Below are 20,142 nucleotides of genomic sequence, written 5' to 3'. Positions count from 1 at the left end.
GAAGAAACTATATTCAAGGGCCCCTTTGTCCTAAACCTTTTTTGCGTAGACAAAGTTTGGTGTAGCTCACTGTTGGAGCCCTTCTACAACTTGGAGGAGCATAAAACTCTCACAATGCATTGAGTACAAATGAATAACATCTGGTTACTTAATAAATATTTATATCAACTTCTGTGTATTAAAACTTGTATAATTTGAAGTATAATTTGAATATATATCCAATGATGCCTTTTGGCTTAACCAGCCCCCCTTTGAACTCTAACATGCTCTACCCACAAAGCTTTAGACTGAGAAAACTAAAAACCTTTGAGCAGATTTTTGGATGGTTTCAGCAAAAGAAGCCCTGTGCTTTATTTGTTTAGGATTGAACACTGCTCTGATTTTTGTCTCTGACAGCCAGCCTTGTCCAAATGGCAAAGAAGGTCAAGACTCTTATTGGTTATGAAAAATAAGTCCTTTGTTCTACAACACGGATTCAAAGAAGTTGGGCTGATGTGTAAAACATAAACAAAAAAAATGCAATGATTTGCAAATCTCATCAAACCATATTTTATTCACAATTCAACATAAACAACACCGAGACATTTTACCATTTCATGGAAAATATTTGCTAATTTTGAATTTGATGGCAGTTGGAACAGGGTGACATTTACCATTGTGTAGCATCTCCTCTTCTTTTAACTGTAAACATCTGGGAAGTGAGACCAGTTGCTGGAGTTTTAGGAGAAGGGAGCATATGTAGCTCTAAAAACTCTATGTACTTTTCAGCATTGATGATGCCTTTCCAGATGTGTAAGCAGCCCACGGCATAGGCACTTGTTTTGGATTTGCAGCAACTTTTGTTGCCCCTGTTCCAACTTTTTTGAAATCTGTTGGTGCCTTCAAATTCAAAATAAGCTAATATTGTCAATGAAATGTTTTAACATCTGATGTATGTTGTTTATGTTCTATTGTGAATGAAATATGGGTTGAAGAGATTTACAAATCCTTGGATATTGTTTTTGTTTTACACATTGTCCCAACTTTTTTTTGAATTGGCATTGTAAATACCTCCGTTCTCTAACATACAGCACATGCTCCACAGAACAACACAGGAGATCCTTTCTCCCACTGGCCTGTTCAACTCATCCCTCTTCTGCATATTGTATTCTTAAGTATTGTTTTTTCTGTCCCTAAACATCAAGTGAATATTCTGCTGCACCACTAAGTTTGAAAGCTTTTCTTGATCAGTTATTAGAAACACCTTCTTATAATGCACTCCAGTATGATGCCACTTGTTTTTGTTTTTATTTATTTTAGAATGTCTGAAAGGTTAAAGTGGCTAAAAACAAGATTAAATATAGGCCCAGGCCAATATATTCAATATTAAAAGCGACTCGGTTTGAAGCAAGGTTAAGAAAATCTGCAGACAACTTTATTAAACTGACAAATTTTATCTGTACAGCAAAATGATATGTCACAATGAGAGTCTGTTACATCTTCATTTTTACATGGCATAATCTAAAAAGAAAACCACTGCATGCGGATAGTAAGTTCAAACGCATACAAAACTGGTATAACTCTTTATTTCCTGTTAAATCACTGATTCAACATCTGACCTCAGACACATACAAGAATGTAAAGATCATTTAGACACAGTCAGTTGTTTTCTATCTGACTATTGATCAGCTTGGCCTTCAAGCTCCTAAGAATGTGTTTACAAATTATTTGCAATTTAAGCATCATTACCTTTTGTAAATGAACAGAAAGTCTTGTTAACAGTATATCCTGCACATTATATATATTCTGTTTCCAATCATTCACAGACATAATGTACAACAGAAATCTGCAAAAACATTGTTAAAAGAAAGCAGTGGTTCAATTTCCAAATACGTTTAAGTGATAATTGAGGCTCATTGTCCAATCCACGCTGCAAGGTGGACAATAAAATTACAAGTCATTTGCTTGCAAAACAATACATTTATGGCTGTAATATAAAATACTTTGAATGGGATTTTCAGTTTGTTTTTTCAAACACTAATTTGTGGAATATAGGTTTAATGTCTGCATAAACCCCAATAATAATTTTAAATGTTTGCTGATCTGTTTTTATGAACTACAACTTTTAAAATCAGCAATTAGGAATAATTAAAAGTGACCAGGTTTTGTTCACAGGCATGAATTATGTAAGTGAGAATAGGCATGTTAGTCAAATCAAGCTTTAAGTAATACATGTCGTACATGGAAATAAATCAAAATGAAGTAAATCAGACATGCAATGAATCTCATAACTTTGACTTAAACACACTGTTATAAATATGAATTACTTTGTCCCCCCTAACTCATCCTGATGGCCGCTCTTTTTTTCTGGTATCTCGCAGGTGGACAGTCAAGTCTAACTAAGGCCATCAGGTCCAACTCACTGTAGTCAAGGTAACATTAGATATAATGCCTTAAAACATGTTAAAGGTCCCCCAAAGCCTCCAATAAATGATCTCCACACCGACAAAACTACAACTGATGCAGCTTAGTCTTCGTGTTCATTTTATGTCTATTTGGGATAGTTCTGTCTCGCTTTGTAGTCTTAAACTGAGCTCTGTACCTCTTACATAAGAACAGTCATTTCATACAATTCATGCTTTCCACCTTTCTGTAGTAATTTTGCATCTGTGTAGTAATTTTTCTTCACTGTGTGTGTGTTTGGTGCCTCTATGTTGTCTCAAGGAAAGCATTTCAACTGAGCCCAAAGTGTCTCAGTGGTTTAGCAGTTCAGTGCAGGTTTTTAGTAGGGTCTGACCTTTAGCATGTGATCATTAAAGTTATTTTTGAGAAAACAATTTTGAATCAAAGGTCCTTTGCAAAGAAAGCCAGCTGTACATGGATCAAGTTTAAATGCTATTTAAATGTTACCACAATACCATCACTTCTTAAATTCAAATCAAAATGGGGTATTATGAGTTCAATCAAAGCAATAAGGGACACAGAATACTCAGGTCATGGTAAAAATATTACAATCCAAAACTAAGGGTGGAACTAAGCATTTGGCTACCAGTGTGGTAATCTGAACTTTCAAGCCTCACAACACCCACTGTACATTTGACTGAATCACCTCAGCTGGTACGTTCAGTTGGATGACTGAAAAAAAATTATCATGCATGAAACACATTCTGAAATTGGAATCAATCCAGTCTATCAACAATAAATAAGGCAAAAAAACAAAAGTGACATTTTTAGCAAAACAAATTCCTGATATTGGAGATAAGCCTAACTTTTATTTTCAGTCGGCACGTTTTTCAGTAGCAAGTGGAGCAGGCCTGTACTGGTCCAAATGTAGATAGACATATCTGACCAAAAGGATGCCATCCTGTACAGAAGTGAAGAGGATGAGACGCTGTGATTGTTGATATGTTTCAAAGCAACAAGAACATCTCAGAATTTAAAGTTTGCCTCAAGATTTCAAGTTGCTCTTTGTGCGATTCAGGCAGCCGCAGTCACTTAAAAAGGAAGAATTTCCTGTTGCTCTACATGCTCCACAAAAAGCATCAGGACTCAACGAGTGGATAGCAAACCCAACTTCAGAAGCAGCCCTCAGTCAGGTTATGAACAGCGCTTATTGAGAAACTCAAAATATGCCAGAAAACCTCACGTGACCCCAAATAACATCCTTTGGCGGGGGGGGGAAAGTTTTATATTGAAGTTTAGAGATGTCCAAATAGAGATTAAAAGGTTTTCATAAGAGTTAAAGACTGTTTTGATTTGGTAAATGGAGTTGGAGTAAACAGAGGTGGAGCTCCAGATGTGGGCACTGGTGTTGGCACTGTGCAGACTGGCTGGTTACAGACTCATCATCTGAGAGAGGCTGTGGAAGAAGAGGAGGAGGAGGGTATGGGAAGTTGCGAGGAGACAGTCTTCTTGTCCTCTACCGATCCTTCAGCTCTCTCGTCACTTGCTTGGTTATCCGACCACACAAGAGCCCCACCAGGAAGAGGATGCACACGCTCAGTGCAGTCATGAAAAGGATGTAGTTCTTGGAGGGCGATACCATCACCTGCATAGCCAGGTCTGAGAAGCCCTCTGCTGGTGCTACCTATAGGATGAAGAAAGATGACATCATGTTGCAACATTGTTTTAAAACTTGATGTGCATTTCCGCTGAATAAGAATATTACACCTGAACTACTTTTAAAACTATACTAGGAAACTAGGCATCAATTTACCCAAAATGCATGTCTTTGGACTGCGGGAGGAAACCAGAGTACCTGGAAGAATCCAGCGCAAGCTCGGGGAGAATGTGCATCAAATATGCACAGAATCCAGTCCGACTTCGCTAGAGCCATGACAGCATGAAAATACAACTTCCTGTTTTTTACCTTTGCAGCATAGCTCCACATGTCAATGCGGTCTTGAAGCCTTTTCTTGCACTCAGGCTGCAAACGAACTCTTTTGTCCTGCAATGCCTCCATCAGACAGGACATCTCTGCATGGTGAGAGGAAGTGAAACTTTTAAACAATCAAACACAGAAGAAGTACTGAGAGATAATAAATAGCCAGGTTCTCTCAATTGTACTGTTTTTCTCCAATTTTCACAAACGTTCATATTTGGCCTTCTGTACAAATGTGAAATATGTGAAAGCACCCACGGCGTCCTCTGCCAGGTGTAATGGCAGCACAGTGGTGTTTGATGTCCAAGGCACAGGCAGTGTGGAGGACTGGGTCCACGAATATGTCTGCCTTGCTCTCCTTCAGCATGTTCAGGACTTCCTGCAAACAAAAATAAACAGGGAAACAGGGACTGTTACATTTATTTAGACTGAAGGATCTCGTATTTGCAGACATCTACAAGCATCCAATGTGCACTAACTATTGTGCAAAGCTTTTTTGAGAATTTGAGAGACTTACAGTTTGAGCTTTTCAAATCTATGGCCACAACAATACGAATGTTAAAAATAATAGCAATCACTGCTAAGAATTAAAATTATATTTACCTTTTTACAGGTTTCCTGTTTAATCTTGAGCAAATTGACCTTCAGACACTCTTCTACCTGACCAGTCTGCTCCTGAGCTGCTGCCTCCTCTGCGCACAATCTGGAAATCTACAGGAGAAAGACAGTAGTGCAGGAGCACATACAGAAAATTAAGATAAAAATAAAAGCAAGAGAAGTAAATATTGAGGCAAAAAGAAAGTAAATGCAAAGATAGCTCAAGATTCAAAATAGACAAGTGTGCAGTGTGTGTGTGTGTGTGTGTGTGTACACCTCATCGGAGCAGTGCATCTGCAGCTGTGGGTCCAGTCTGTAGTCGAGCGCTGACTCTTGGAGAATCACTCTTATCTGGTCTTCACAGTCTGAAGACAACCTCTGAACCAAACCCCAGCCAGAAAACACACTATTTAACACAATAACGACCGGGATATTTTAGACAGTCTTCTTCCAGCATCATCAAGAGACAGTGACAGTCTAAATCCACCGAAAAACTGTCACGTTCTTAAAGATACTTTAAACAACGTACAACCCGAATTTCAAAAAAGTTGGCAAGATGATTTGCAAATCTTATCAACCCACATTTTATTCACAATAGAACATAAACAACATCAGTTGTGGAAACTGAGAAATGTTTACCATTTCATGGAGAATATTACTTGATTTTGAATTTGATGGCAGCAACACATGAAAAAAAAGTGGAAACAGGGGCAACAAAAGGCTGGAAAAGGAACTGCTGCAACTCAAAAACAAATGGAGGAGCATTTTGACAACTAATTAGGTTAATTGGCAACAGGTCAGTAACATGCCTAACTTTCTATATCTGATAGGTTGTTTATGTTATGAATAAAATATGGGGTAATGAGATTTGCAAATCATTGCATTCTGTTTTTATTTTTAATTTTTCACAGCTTCCCAACTTCGGGTTTTACTTGCCAACCTTCAAAAGATTTGCATAGGTTTAGAATCTGTATAAAGTTTTATGATAAATAAAACTATGCATTGCATTATTATTTGAAGCACTCTCATCTTATTTTCAGTATTCATTTTCAAAGTATGTAATACAATTACATTACAGCAAGTAATAAATATTGTCTCATTGTATTTAATTTAAGGTCATTAAACTTTTAGAGTCTATGTACAAACAAACAAAAAATTCTGCATTAAAAAATACAATGCAGCATCCTTAATGTAAGAACAGTAGAAACACAATGATATCAGTCTTGAAAATTTTAGATTCAGGTTTGTGTTTTGTATGAAATTTTAAACGACGTGGCTTCTCCTTTTTACTTTATGCAGAGCACTCTGTAGGGGACTGTACTGTTCCATTTCGTCACAACATTAGGGCAGTCAGTGTTGTCTGTGAGAGCTCCAGCTCAGTGGAAAACCCCTCTAGACGATATAAGGAGTTGAAATTCTTATTATATTTTTTGAGGAAAAACTGAAAAGGTTGTTAAAAGATGCTCAATTGTGTAACCACTGAGCAGAGTTATTGTTGCTTATGTTCAGTGTGTGCTCAGGGGTAAGATCTGAGTGAGGTACAGTATAGATCACAGCTATCCTGTTTAATTTATTTTTGCTTTTTATTCGTTCACCATTTTATCTGTATCTTATTATTGCAGCTTTGTAAGTTTTAAACCACAGTTTCCATTAGGTGAAGGTGATGACTGTGGACTAACCTGGTCAGCATATTTGAGCTTGAGGCAGGCAATGACCTGACCCTCCAGCTCACTGCCCTCGCTGGCCTTGTTGAGAATAGACTGGCAGAACTTTGGGATGTCGGCTCGACAAGCTTTCCTCAGCACCGGGTTCAACCTGTAGTCTGATGGAGGAGGAGGTGTCAGGGAGGGGAACAGATCTTCTGTATTGAATATGCCCAATCAGGTTCTCATCACAAAATCTTGGTTTATATTTTGCAAACTCAGTTTCACTGATCTGCATGTTTGTGTGTGTCTACCTGTGTTCTGTGTGATCTGTCTCTTGGTGATCATCTGTTTACACTTAGGATCCATTAGCTCACTGTTTTTGTTCTGTTTCAGACACTGAAGAATGTTTCTGGCATCGGCCTCAGTACAGAAGCGCTGCGGAAGATTGTAATTCAGTCAAAAACCAAACCACTTAAAAGATTTTGATTTAATGCAACTGGTGAGATCGGAGTGGACATTGATGTCACAACAACAAAGACACAGGCCAGCAGACCATCTAAACCACTGGTCTAAACTAGGCACACTGATCTAAAGTGAGCGTAGTCAGTGTTCAGCAGTGTGGCAGCAGCGTTCATTTTTGGGCAGGATTTAGCAGACAAGGAGTTTAGGTAATAAATGAATCCGGGTATTTTACCAACTTGGTATCAAATCAAAAATGTAACCCGCTGGTAGACCCTCTCCCTATAATTAGGACAATTTAGGTCATAAATGTGCTTTTTGTCTTTACTTTGACTAACTTGGGGATTTGTTCACAATCGCTCTAGTGCCTTTCACTTTCACGCAAATTATCGATAGCAATAATGGAAAACCCCACTTGTACGAAACACATGTCTTTCAAAACAAATAAAAAATCCAAAAACAAATTCAAAGATAATGCACTGGAAATACTGTATTTTGTAATATACTTTATGTACATCATCTCTCCTCCTCTACCTCACCTTGATCATCTGCTTGCACACCCTCATCAGCTGGTAGTCAAGCTCTGGGTCGGTCATCTCCACTTCTTGCAGTCTGAAGATACGCTGGTGGCATCGCTGGCTGAGCTGCTTCTTCTGGTCCTTCAAACACTCGATCATCTGCGGAGAAGAGCAGGGAAGAGGGGGTGGGGGGTAGAGGGTAGTGGAGAAGATTGGAGAAAACAAAAAAAAAGTTAAGTGTTATTGACATTTTAATGGCTCAGATGATTCTAGTGTGCATTTGTTAGTGTTTCTTACCTGGGCGTTACCAAAGTTCACATTGGGACAAAGTCGACTTATGTCGGACTTACAGGGGTCATACAACTCTGGATCCAACCGTATATCCTCTGACTGTGAAGTGAAAATAAGCTTTATATTACAAATGTTATCAAGTTTCATGGTATTGCAGGTTTTCTGGAGTGTTCACCAAGTTACATTTAAAGAACATAAAACCCAACAGATGCAATATGTGTTGAACCTCATCTGTGTGTTTCCACACAAAACAGAAAAGTCACATCTTGATCACATCCAAATATTTGACAATACTAAACCTACCGGATTGCTTTGAACCAAGAGGTTTCATTTTCCACATGTGACACAGGTGGTGTATAATGTTGTAACGCACAGTCTTGATAAGTTCAGATTGAGTGAGAGGAGGTAGGCTGTGTGTGTGTGTGTGTGTGTGTGTGTGTGTGTGTGTGCATGCGTGTTACCATCTCCAGCTCCTCCACCCGCAGCTGTTTACGGCATTTTAGAGTAACCCGCTGCTCCCTCGCATCCTGCAGCGTGTCGTTCCTCACTGTGGTGCTCAGGCAGATGACAACATCCACTCTGCGATATGATGAGGCACAGTGATGGAAAGTGATAATTATTTTTTTGTCATCAATATTCAGCTCAAATAGATCTGTAAAACACTGGTTGCTCGCCAAGTGTTTTGCAGAGATCAAAGTAAGTGCAATGTAGGAAAATTTATCTCACTTTTTTTTTATATTTGGACACAAGCGCAGAACATCCTCCTTACAGGCAATCTTGAATTTGTAGGAAAACCGGAAGTCCCTCATTTGAATCTAAAAGTAGAGCACAGGGCAAAGAGAGACAGAAATTTATAGATATCCTCATTACAAACGCTGGACCAAAACAGTGACAACTGTCTCCTTCATTTAGTGTTTAACTTTCTTTAGCCCTGCAGTTAAATGCAGTTTATTAGCACATGACCAGCTTTTAATGGTCAGTACAAACTGGAGAAGTACAAACGTATCTTTTAAAGAAGGAAAGAGAAAGGACCACGCAAAAACAAATCTTCTGCCTAGAACATAATCTTGTGAGCTATACCCTAACTTTACATTACATTTCACTGAAAATTAGGAAATAATGAGCATACATCAAGAAACAGTGCATAGAGAGATAGAGAAACAGATGTTGTCATGGTAACTGACCAGCTGGAAGTGTGTAATGCCAACTGAACACTTGTCATTCATCTCTTTCTGATGTTTATTCTGTACCAGACACTCCATCAGATCACCTGTATCGATCTGGTTATCAGCTACATCCTACAAAACAAACAATGATCCAAAATGTTTTTATTTACACACACACACACACACACACACACACACACACAATACAAAGACGTAAAATGTATAGGAAAGCCCTGCTTTAGTACACACTAGCAAGGTAGATGTAAAAACTGTGGTTCACTCCAGTGGAAAAATGCATCGTGGGAGGTTAAACCCAACTATGGCATTATGAGCTATAGAAAAACTGATTAATTTGTTTGTTCTATAGAAAAGAAACTGATCGTGAATTGTTATTTTATAAACCTTACAACTGTGTACATACGGAAAAATGTGTGTGTGAGTGTTTGTGTACGCACGTGGCAAAAAGCCTGTATGACGGGCTCACAGGCTCTAATGAGCAGAGCATCGATCTGGATGTCCTGCAGCCAACAGTGAGAAAGAAAAACAGGTGAGACAGCCTCCTCAGTGTGTTCCAGTTTCTGCTCAATGATTATTTGAATGATGAGCTTGTTGTGATTCTCTGACCTCTGATTCTAGCTCTGTCAGGTTGCCCACGACATCCCTGCAGACAGACACCAAGTCCTCCAAATGGTCCTGGAGACACTCCAGCTCCTGACACACACACAAATAGTCATCAAAAACATTTGCATAACTAATATTTCAAAGCTGCTAACCCCCTTAAGGTTCTTTGAGTTTTTTCAATGTCTGAATACATATAAAGTTTTGTAAAAAAAAAAAACAAGTACAAAAAATTTGGACCGGAAGTATTCACCTGTCCAGTGTCCGTCTTCTCACTGCACCACTTGCCAAGGTCGGTCATGCAGCGTTTCTGCAACTCAGGGTCCAACTTCACATCCAATGCCCTCTGGTGGAGAATCCTCTGAACCTCCACCTTACAGTCCCTAGATAACTGCAGACACACACATTCTGTAAGCAGTGGTGGAAGACATCCATCCATCTGTAACCATATATAAAAAACCTCCTTTTAGTAATTTGCCAGTGCGTCCTTCTGAAACTAATGACTCGAATTTGCCAGCCACCTCCCACCTGCAAAGAACCCTATAATTTGGCACATGGCTTTGTTTTACAGTTATTATAATGGTTCTTTACATTTTTGTCACAAAGCTGCTTGCATAACTGTGGACTTAAAAATACCAAAACTTGTAACTCAGTGCCTATAAGATAACTAAATGACTTTAGATGGTGTATTTCATTTCCACCAACACTACATATTATAGGTGATTTTGGTTGTTGGTAAGCTACCGTGTTTTTAAACAGACAAACCAGTAAAAAATTCACCCTAGCATATTAATGTGTGACAGGCATGGATTATGTCACATCATGATCATCTTAACCCTTTACCAGGATCATTACTGATTTAGTTGAACCACTGACCACTTACCTGCTCAGCTGGGTTCAATTGTTAAATTTGAAATAGTGAAACTTACACGTGCTGCTGGTGCGGTCAAAGAGCGAATGCATCCTATAAGACACCAGCCTTAAACATATAACTCAAACAACAACATCAGAGTTTGCTAAACACTGCACTAAACTAATAAACCTTAATCCTACAAAAGGGACACGCATTGAAAATCTCTATATGTAATTTTAGGAACAGTGTGTGATCTGCTGTCATTTTACCCGGCGTCCCTGCTCCTCGGTGCGGTAGGCATGGCGGTAGAGGCAGGAGAAGATAGCCCCCGGTGGCATCAACTCACTGGTCTCGTTCCAGCCATGTGTGTGGCAGAGTCGGGCAGCATCACCCTGACACTTCTTGTACAGCAGGGGGTCCAGTCTGGAACACAGTGGAGGGACTAAAACACTCCTCCTGACTTCAGTTTCACTATAATATCAGTATAAAATCTTGTCATTCAGAAACCTTCAAGCCTTGCAAAAAAAAGGCACAATTAGAAGATGTAAGGACAGGAAACAATCAATTTATTTAATTTAAATTATTAAATTTATTTTAATTAAAGGAAATTCAGTTGAATGCAGCTACAGTAGAGTATATTTACTTATTTGCAGAGTGAGCTTTTCCTGTTGTTGTCAAATAAAAACTAACAGACTGAAGTTATTTAAAGCTCAAAGTTAAAGGGCAGATGAAAATGAATTCATTTTTAATCATCAATTTGATTTTTAATCATTGATTCCTGCGAGGGAGCAGACTCACTTCCAGTCTCTGGATATAAAGTACTGTAGCTCCAGCAGACGGTGTTCACAATCTTCCACCATTTTCTCTGTGTACAGATGCTCCATCAGGCACGACAGGATCCTGTAAACACGCACATTAGATGATCAATCAGTGTATTCTAGATCATACTGAAGATTTTTTCTCCCTCTTTTGGGGAATTCAATATGCATGAAGATTTTTGTGTGGGAGTGTAACATGCGCACATTGGGTCTCCAGTGCGGATGTGTTTGCAGGCGGTTTGGATGACGGACTCGCAGGCCTCATTGAGTGCTCTGTCAATCCTGTAGTCAGCTCCGGGGTCAGCAGATTGGATCAGAGTCTGCAGCTGAAGTGGAAACAACATGATAAATAAGCTATTAAACCCTCTATGATCTACAGCCTGTTTCAGTTGATGATATATGATAAACAGAAACAACTAGTTCAAAATAAACTAAATTGCCAGTTCGCACCATAAAAATATGGCACAGCCCTACTACCTCAACATTTAAACTGATCTTACAGCACTCTGGCAAACGTTGTCGACAGTGGTGCTACGGTCACCGCGTCCAATTCTCATCAGGCAGTGCAGTGTTCGACCTTTACGATGCAGGCCAGAGCAGTGAGCCTCAATCTCTGACCGGCAGTGCAGCACAATCTCTGGGCTCAGAGAGAAATCCTCCATCAGCATCCGCCGGTAGTCCAACATCTCCCCCTGACACTCTCCGCTGACAGGACGCCCTGCAAAGCACCAGATCAAGCTATTACTGAGAAAATACTGAGGCAATCCCTGTGCCAGACAGGTTATGTTTGTGTCTTTATTTCAATTTTAATAACATCTTGAACTCTTACAGAATTTTGACTGAGTTTTAATTTGCTATGAAAAACTTTGCTTCTACTGCTAAATCAACTAAGAATGAATGCCCAGATGTGCAGCTTTTAGCCTTTTTCATCTCACATCTCTGACCAATTCTTTATATAACAAGTGCTTTGTTTGTAGTCCACCAACTCATGACCAAACTGCAGACGGTGACATAAAGAGCCGTGTATCTTTCTCTGGAGTTGGTGAAGACTAAGACAGAGCTAAAACTAGACTAAATATATGATAATTAACTTAACTATAAGAAAATCTATATTAAAATAGCTTCGTGGGTCTTATGGCACTCTGCTACCAGCAGCTTGCTTCTAGTCTTCTCTATAAAACTCCTCACCGCGGTGAACGGCGGCCTCCAGGCAAAGAAGCAGGTATGAGAGTCGGGCCTCCCGGGCTCGCGGTAAGTTGGTGTCTAGGCTGCAGCGCTGCTTCCTTAGGTCCAGCTTACAGGCCTTTGCCAGAGAGTAACTGACTCTGTAGTCCTGAGAAATCAGCTTCTGACGGGTGGTGAGTGCATCACGACACTTTGGAGGAGAAGGCAATGAGAATGTGGTGATAGATAGAGATCAAACAAGCTAATGATCCACATCAGAAATTAGTTTGTAAGTTTATCGGTCAGTAAGAGAAAACCAGCTGTCCCTGACTTGCACCAGCTGTGAGATGTTTAGCTGCTCCTACCTTCTCTGACATAGCCTCTTCAAACTTGTGGTTGAACAGACACTTGTAGACTTTCCCTTCTCCTGCTTGAACCTGTGGACAAGGGATATGAAATGGAGAAACTCTTAGGAGTAAAGAGGCCATTTTATTGGTTTTGCATGTTTAGTCTACTACTGTATTTCACAGATTCCATGAAGTTGTCTGGTTTACTTTTTCTTGGTGAAATCTGAAACATGGTGATTTTGAAATACTCTGCTCTCAGAGTATTATGCTCTCAGGTTATTGGTTGAACATTAACCCATGAGCCAAAGAAATGCTGCCAAGTTAAGAGAAAAATTATTGGTTTGCTCTTAAGGTTCACAACATTTTCTTGTGCACAATAAAAAAAAAAGCAAGATGCTGCTAAATGGCTACATCAATAGAAAGTGTAAAATCCTGCTGAAACAAGTAGATCCTCCTTACGTTCTGACAGAATCTCTCTCTGTCGTCTCTGCAAGAGAAGTAAAGATGTCGGTCAAGGTGGAAGTCATCCGATGACAGCTCTGCCACCCGCAGGATCGACTTCTGACACTCCTCTTTGATTGGGTGAACATGATCCTGCTGCTCAGCCTGGCTCACCAACGCCTTCTCCAGACAGGCAATCACTTCACCCTGGGAATGGACATCCTAACAAGGAGTAGTGAATAAAAAGGGTTAGGGGAGAAAGGGAGGACCAAGAGATTCAGTAAAGTTTACAAGGTATGGACAAGTAATAAGAAATTGAGCCTGAGTCACAGAAAAGTGAAAGTGTCCTCTATAGGGCCCCTCATCTTTACAGAAGTTTTTCAACTTTGTAGTCCTTTAGTACCTCTTTATGGTAATTTTTCCTTCGTTTTATGTCATTTTAAGACTCTTTATAGTCACTTTGTGTCTGTCCCACCAGCTTTCTTTGGAGCTTTCGTTACAGAGATTTTGTTCACATGAGACACGGCTGAACTGGGGACCAGTTGAAGCCCAAAGTTTTACCATACCCCTCCAACCCAAACCCTATCCAACTGCTCCCTGCTTGCAAAACTCATGAAACCACATTATTTGAGGCTTTTTACTGCACTCTGGGTAAAAGAGAAGCAGTTTTAAGCACTTTGACTACCAATAGGCAGAAAAGCACTATATAAGTGCAGACCATTTACCATTGGATTTAGCAACGTCTTTTTAACATTTAGGCAGGTATGGAGGCTGAAAATCCCAGGAACGTTCACAGTATTTTACTATAAAACAGGTGGAACAGTTAGAAAACCAATCTGGGTGACCTGGAAAAACACTTACTTTCATCATTTCATTTACGTTCCTTTAAACAATCTGAACACAGCCATTGCTGAAACAGTAACTAAATGTGCAAATGTTTGTGCAAATAAATCAAACCATAAAGACAAAAACAAAAGTCTATGGCTGTACACTCCCCTGACATGTTTTACTGGACCTCCAAACAGCACAGGCTAGATCCAGCCCTGGCTGAAACTTGAAAAAAAGCTTAAAAAGTTAATTTTTAAAGTTTAATAATCGTATGTAGATCAAATTAAAAAATGTGACTTTGTTTTATATTTGCCTTTTTTCCCTTCAACTTTAAAAGAAACTGCATTTTGTTGCCTTGTATTTGTACATGTGTAATGACAGTAAAGTTAAAGCTGAAAAAATGATTGGAAATTTCACATGCAGTAGTCAAATATGCGAAAGTATTCCTCCAAATTCCCAATTCCTCATATAATTTTCCAAAAACATTCTAACACACCCACACACCCACCTCTCACCTTGTGTCCTACGTTGATGCTGCCACAACGCAGGTTGTTGATGTCTTCTTTACATTTGTCCATGAAGCCGCAGATCAGTCTGTAGTCACTGAAAATTATACTGGTCATCTTGGTGATGTACTGGATACACTGGTACTCACTAATATTGCTTCGGTGATCCACCAGACAGGACAACAGGTAGCCCCTCCCTCGCTCCTCCTCATTACACTCCTTTATCTAAGAGCATTGAACATTTGACGTGTGAACAAACAGCACAGGACAGATTTTATTTCATTGAATTAGAAAAGCCAACAACAAAATTGAAGGGCTTGTGTTGATTAAACTAATGAATCATATTATTTATTTTCTTTACGAGAGAGTGTTTTCAAAGTATAGGGATGACATCTCCATTTACAGTATATTTAAGTCTGAGCCTCCTGTGGGGGAGACTGACCTCAGCAATGGTGCTCTTGCAGACCTCCATGGCCACCGATTCAAACTTTGGATCTGTGGTCAGATTGAGTTTGTAGTTCCACAGGAGCTGAGTTACAAAAAAGATCACATTTTATACATGTATATGGTTGAAACATTGGGTTTAATTTACAAATGAAACTTATTCAGAATGAAATAAAAATTGTAAAATCAGTTCAACAAGAAACCAAATTTGTTTTATCTAATTAAAGTCTTAGACTTGGCTTATTGACATAAAATTAAAAAGAAAACTATAAAGAAAAACAATAAACAATACATAAATTGATCCATATCAGTAGGTCCCAGATTACTTGTTATTGTATAAGGTTTAAATTGTTCACCCCCTAGATGCATTTTCAATGTCAAAGTAGGGGATAACTTCACATCAGCATATACAGTAGTTTTTAGAGGAAATATAAAATGTCCGGACACCATAATCCAAAATTTTGTTTGTATCACAATAAATCATGGATGATACCGTATAGCACAGCTTTAAAAATACTGTAGTTAAATTAGCCAAATGGGAGTCAGTTTGTAAAGGAAACTGACTGTGTGTGTGTGTGTGTGTGTGTGTGTGTGTTTTGGAGGGACAACTTACATGGTTACAGTCAGGAGCGATCTCTGTTTCCTTTAGGAGCACAAAGAAATAAAGGACAATGTCAAGGCAGTTTGGCTCAAGTGATTCAACATTTATGGGCAGCTAAAAGTAAAAAAAAAAAGTAAAAAATATCTACCTTGACTAAAACATCATCGCACAGCATCAGCAGCCAGTGAAGGGACAGACTGACCACACTTGAGTGTGTAAATGGCCTCTGGCCTGTTTTTACTACGGAAAAGTCACTCGGTGTCTAGGAGTTAGTTTGTAACTGTGGTCCTGTTTTTGCTCAAAAGTCTCTCGAATGTCAAATATCAGAGCTTAAATCACAACAAATGAATTCTCAAACCCTGTAATGTAAGCACACAGATTTGTAAGACGTACTACGTCTACGTCATCTACGTACATCTTGAGGAGGCCACAGCTGTTAGAAAACTAAAGCAATGTAATTATCTCAGTAAAGAGGGAATCACTCAGGGGCCAATGGAGCAGCTTGTGTGTGTGTGTGTGTGTGTGTGTGTGTGTGTGTGTGTGTGTGTGTGTGTGTGTGTGTGTGTGTGTGTGTGTGTGTGTGTGTGTGTGTGTAATATTGTGGATAATGGAGGATGACATCAACATGGTGCTACAGTACCAGTGGCCGCCCACCCTGAGCCTGGTGCTGCTGGAGGTTTCTTCCATTAAAGGGAGTTTTTCCTCTCCGCTGTTGCCTAGGGCTTGCTCAGTTGTTGTGTGTTCTGTTTTTCTGTTTGTTGTTTGGCTTTTTTTTTAATTTTTTTTTTTTATGACAACTATATTTTATTTTATTTTATTATCAATCTTCGTCTGCTTATACACCAGTCACCAGGTATGGAGGATTTATAGTTGTTGCTTATAATTGTTGACAAATTCTCTAATAATTGTCAATGGTTCATATGCTCCTATGCTGTTCATAAATGCTAAATAAAATGTGATCTCTATTATTTAAGAAATCAGATTAGGGTGACATTGCATTTGATTGTGGTCGTTACTTTGGCAACCCAGAACAAGAGTCCAGATGTGCCCTCCATTAAAGTAGTCTATACTAGCCTGCCTGAGATTGAACAGAAGAGGTTTCTATTCACGGTTAGTCAAAGAAATTCATCCAGACATTCGCTACCTTCATCCCAGTGTTTCCTCCGTTTCCTCTTCCCTAGCACCTGCATAGGCCTGAAACTACAGGTTCCAATGGAGTCACGTTGCTTAATTGTATCTTCCCTCTTATAGTTAACACTTGTCATGGTTGCTGGAAAATATTTTAAGCTGCAAGTGTAAGTGTGTTAAAGTGTTAAAATTCTATTTCTTAGGAGATTTAAATTTCTTGGTATGGAATAAACCAACTAGAGCGTTCATCTGTTTCATCTTATTTTACTTATTTTATGTATTATACATGTATTATAATTTTTTTCCATCCATTTTCCATCTATAGAACTACATTATACTCGTTTGTATTCGGTTAGGCGCAAAATTTCATTATTAATTGATGCCAGCTGAGCAAGAACAAGTTTCTTTGTCAGAAATTCATCCAAGTTGATTTTAAATTAATTTACCCAGGGGGATGCACTAATTTAATTTTTATTTCACTATAAATGATAATTCTTACTTTGCCGTCCACTCTAAATGTCATTCAGTAAGTAAAATGAAAATAGGAAAAAAAATAGAAATAAAATAAAATTTTAAAAAATAAGAGCAAAAAATAAGCACTTCTTTAAGCACTCCTTGACCTTTTTTGTTATGTCTGATAAAAGAGCATTTATACTAGCTGAATGTGCATTGTTCTAATTTTAGGTTTAGGTTAAGGTTTCCACCCTATTACACTTAAACTGCAACGTTGCACCCAGCTGTAACCTCTCTGAACTGACAGTGCCAACATATTAAAGTCTGCAGCTTCCACAATCCTTTTATTGGATGATTTTTCTTGTTGGACTTGTAAGAGAGTATTTTACATTGCTGTGTTGATAATGATGTAATCAGTGCTGTCTGTCAATCTTCTTGCCGTCTACCCATTGATTGGGACAGAAGCAGATAAAGGAGCCAGGTGTGTTTGCATGGTGCCTATTCCATTTATTGGGGGCCAGAGGAAATGCCAGGCTCGTGCTGTGTCAAGTGAGACTTCAGTGTTTGTGTGTGGCACAGTATTTTATGGAGCATTTATTAGCGTTGCAAATCTACTGTGTTTGGGGAATATCGACATAGCAGGTATAGATTTTGTTTTATTGTGTAGATATGATTGAAGCCAGCTTGAACTGTGATCAGTGTTTTTTCAATGATTGTTTGGTAGTTGTGTGTTTTATGTAATAAATACAAATATTGTAAATTTTAATTTGTGTGTTAGTGATTTATTTAGAGTTTGGGATTGGTGTCTCAGATGCGAAACCTAGTTGACTTAGAGAGTACAAGTTCAACATATCAGGGCAACTATTTTAGATTGTAAACATATACAGTAGACGGTTATATTAATAAAATTAATAAAGAATTGTCTGTTAATCTTCACTATGAAAGAATGAACATATAAACTAAATAGACATTCAAGCTGCACAAATCAAATTGTTGCCAGTAACTTTTCTGTGGATTGCAGATACATTTTCAGCACTCAGATTCCTGTCTGGATGTCTAATCAGCACTAGTTTGCACAAGTAAACACACAAAATGTTTTAATTCTAGCTGCTTAAAAAACAAAGTCACGCCGAACTTCTCTTCTAAAATAACACTTCAACATGAATCTGTGCATGTAGGCGACAAATCTGAAAACAGATTGCCATGAGTGGGAAGAATGTTTGGATTTTGATCACAAGAAACACAACAAAAACAGTGACTGGCTGTAGTTTACCTACAAACTGAAAGTCACTTAACAGCTGGATTACTGCCAACACATGCACTCAATTTACACTTTTCTCGCGTTTGTAAATCACTGAGGTAAAGCAGCTTTAATCAACAATGGGCACGGGTTCTCGTGTGCACTGTAAAATCTTACTTAAAGACCTGCAGATCACCTCACTATCTACTCTTTTATATGATGTGATTGCTGGAGCTTGGTCATTGATGCAGGTGTGGAAGTTCAGTCCTCCATCAGTGTCACGCTGACAGCCGGTGTGGGTGTACACAAACGGTGCGACACACACATACCGCGAGAGCTTACCTCTCTGCGGTCCTGCAGACACTCCAGCACCGCCAGGCTGTTGGTCCAGGTGTGTTTGGGGCAGAGGCGGGTCAGGTCCTCCCGGCAGGCCTCCTCCTCAGACAGCTTCCAACGTATCGCCCTACGAGGCTGTGAGGCCGCAGCGGCAGCGGCAGGTGCATCTCTGGATGGAGGATCGGCGGCTCTGAGGACGGACGGCTTGGGCGGCTCGGCGGGGCCGCCGGCAGCTTTCGATCCGAGGACGGAGGAGCTGATGCAGCAGAAACACAGGGACAATAACAGCAGCAGCGGCAGCTGAGAGCGACTGTACGCCGCCATCTTCACACCACTGTCAAGTTAGCCGGGATGAGACTGTATTACTTCCGGCCAGGGAGTTCACAATTAAAGCGTTATAACACGACTTCCGGTCTTCATCATATTTAATTTGTTTGGATTGCATACCGGAGCACATCTACACAATGTAAATAAATTTTCATACTGTGTATAAGTAATGTACTAATCCATTTAGGTAAGATATAGCCTATAGGCTATAAAATTAGAGATTTACAATAGATTTAAAAAAAAACAAACAGAAAATAGTATGCTTATCTACTGACTACTGGAGAAAACAACAAAACAGAGAGCACACATACAGAAAACAATCAGGGCAGGAATAAATTGTGCACATGAAGAGAACAGTCTGGGTCAGGTACAAACAATACCCTGAAAGAGTGCGCATGTACAGAGAACAATCAGGGTCAGGATTTCACAATAGGACCAACAGTGAGAACACACGGGGACCAAACAGGAGCTGGGATAAACAATAAACCAAACCTCAGACTAATGCCAAGAAAAACAAAGTCCATAGAAAACAGGAGCCAGGCAGAACAGTGCAACAGTGGCTCAGGAGGTAGTTGTCCACTGGTCCCAGGATTGTTGGTTCGATTCCCTGCTCCTCCGGTCACATTAAGTGTCCTTGATAGTGACACTGAACCCCAACCTATGCCAGCTGCATAGCAGCTCCTCCAATGCTGTGTATATGTGGGTTAGGGTTAGAGTCCCATCTGACATCACATTTTCTAAAATTTAATACACAATCCAAAACAGAAAATCCCTGCCCAAAATTAAACATTTTGTTAGTCAAACAGTCTCATTCTCATTATTAAAAAGATGCAACAAACATCCCATTCAGCCATTACACAATGGACAACATGTAAAAAATACAACTATCAATATCCCAGTATCCCAAGAGGATATTATTAGAGATAACAAACTCTACTGCCCTCAGCACCTGCACTTTTTGGAGATGGTTTGTTGAAATACTGTAAAATATTATTTTTTTA

At 39.3% G+C, this 20,142-nt stretch overlaps 1 protein-coding gene across 2 annotated transcripts; it reads right to left on the bottom strand.

Moving 5' to 3' along the window:
- Nucleotides 1-1,392: 1,392 nt before the first annotated feature.
- On the bottom strand, nt 1,393-19,184 carry LOC137115651 (Golgi apparatus protein 1-like). 2 transcript variants are annotated; one of them, XM_067495456.1, is made up of 26 exons: nt 18,821-19,183; nt 15,670-15,699; nt 15,055-15,141; nt 14,622-14,837; nt 13,297-13,500; nt 12,856-12,927; nt 12,515-12,701; nt 11,827-12,044; nt 11,531-11,652; nt 11,307-11,408; nt 10,778-10,931; nt 9,909-10,046; nt 9,662-9,748; nt 9,493-9,555; nt 9,056-9,169; nt 8,598-8,686; nt 8,333-8,450; nt 7,878-7,970; nt 7,602-7,739; nt 6,915-7,038; nt 6,637-6,779; nt 5,234-5,335; nt 4,964-5,071; nt 4,619-4,739; nt 4,349-4,455; nt 1,393-4,066 (listed from the first exon to the last, which is right to left on the bottom strand). In XM_067495456.1, the coding sequence occupies exons 1-26, from the start codon at nt 19,136-19,138 to the stop codon at nt 3,899-3,901; spliced, it is 3,423 nt and encodes a 1,140-aa protein (XP_067351557.1). In that variant the 5' UTR covers nt 19,139-19,183; the 3' UTR covers nt 1,393-3,898. The 2 variants fall into 2 exon arrangements, with proteins under 2 accessions (XP_067351557.1, XP_067351558.1); XM_067495457.1 differs by lacking the exons at nt 6,637-6,779; nt 6,915-7,038 and having other exon boundaries at nt 18,821-19,184.
- Nucleotides 19,185-20,142: the final 958 nt, after the last annotated feature.

Source organism: Channa argus, chromosome 2 (assembly GCF_033026475.1).
Source record: "Channa argus isolate prfri chromosome 2, Channa argus male v1.0, whole genome shotgun sequence".
In the NCBI taxonomy this organism is placed as follows: Eukaryota; Metazoa; Chordata; class Actinopteri; order Anabantiformes; family Channidae; genus Channa; species Channa argus.
Note: the sequence above shows the minus strand (reverse complement) of the source record. Positions and strands in the feature narration are given on the sequence as shown.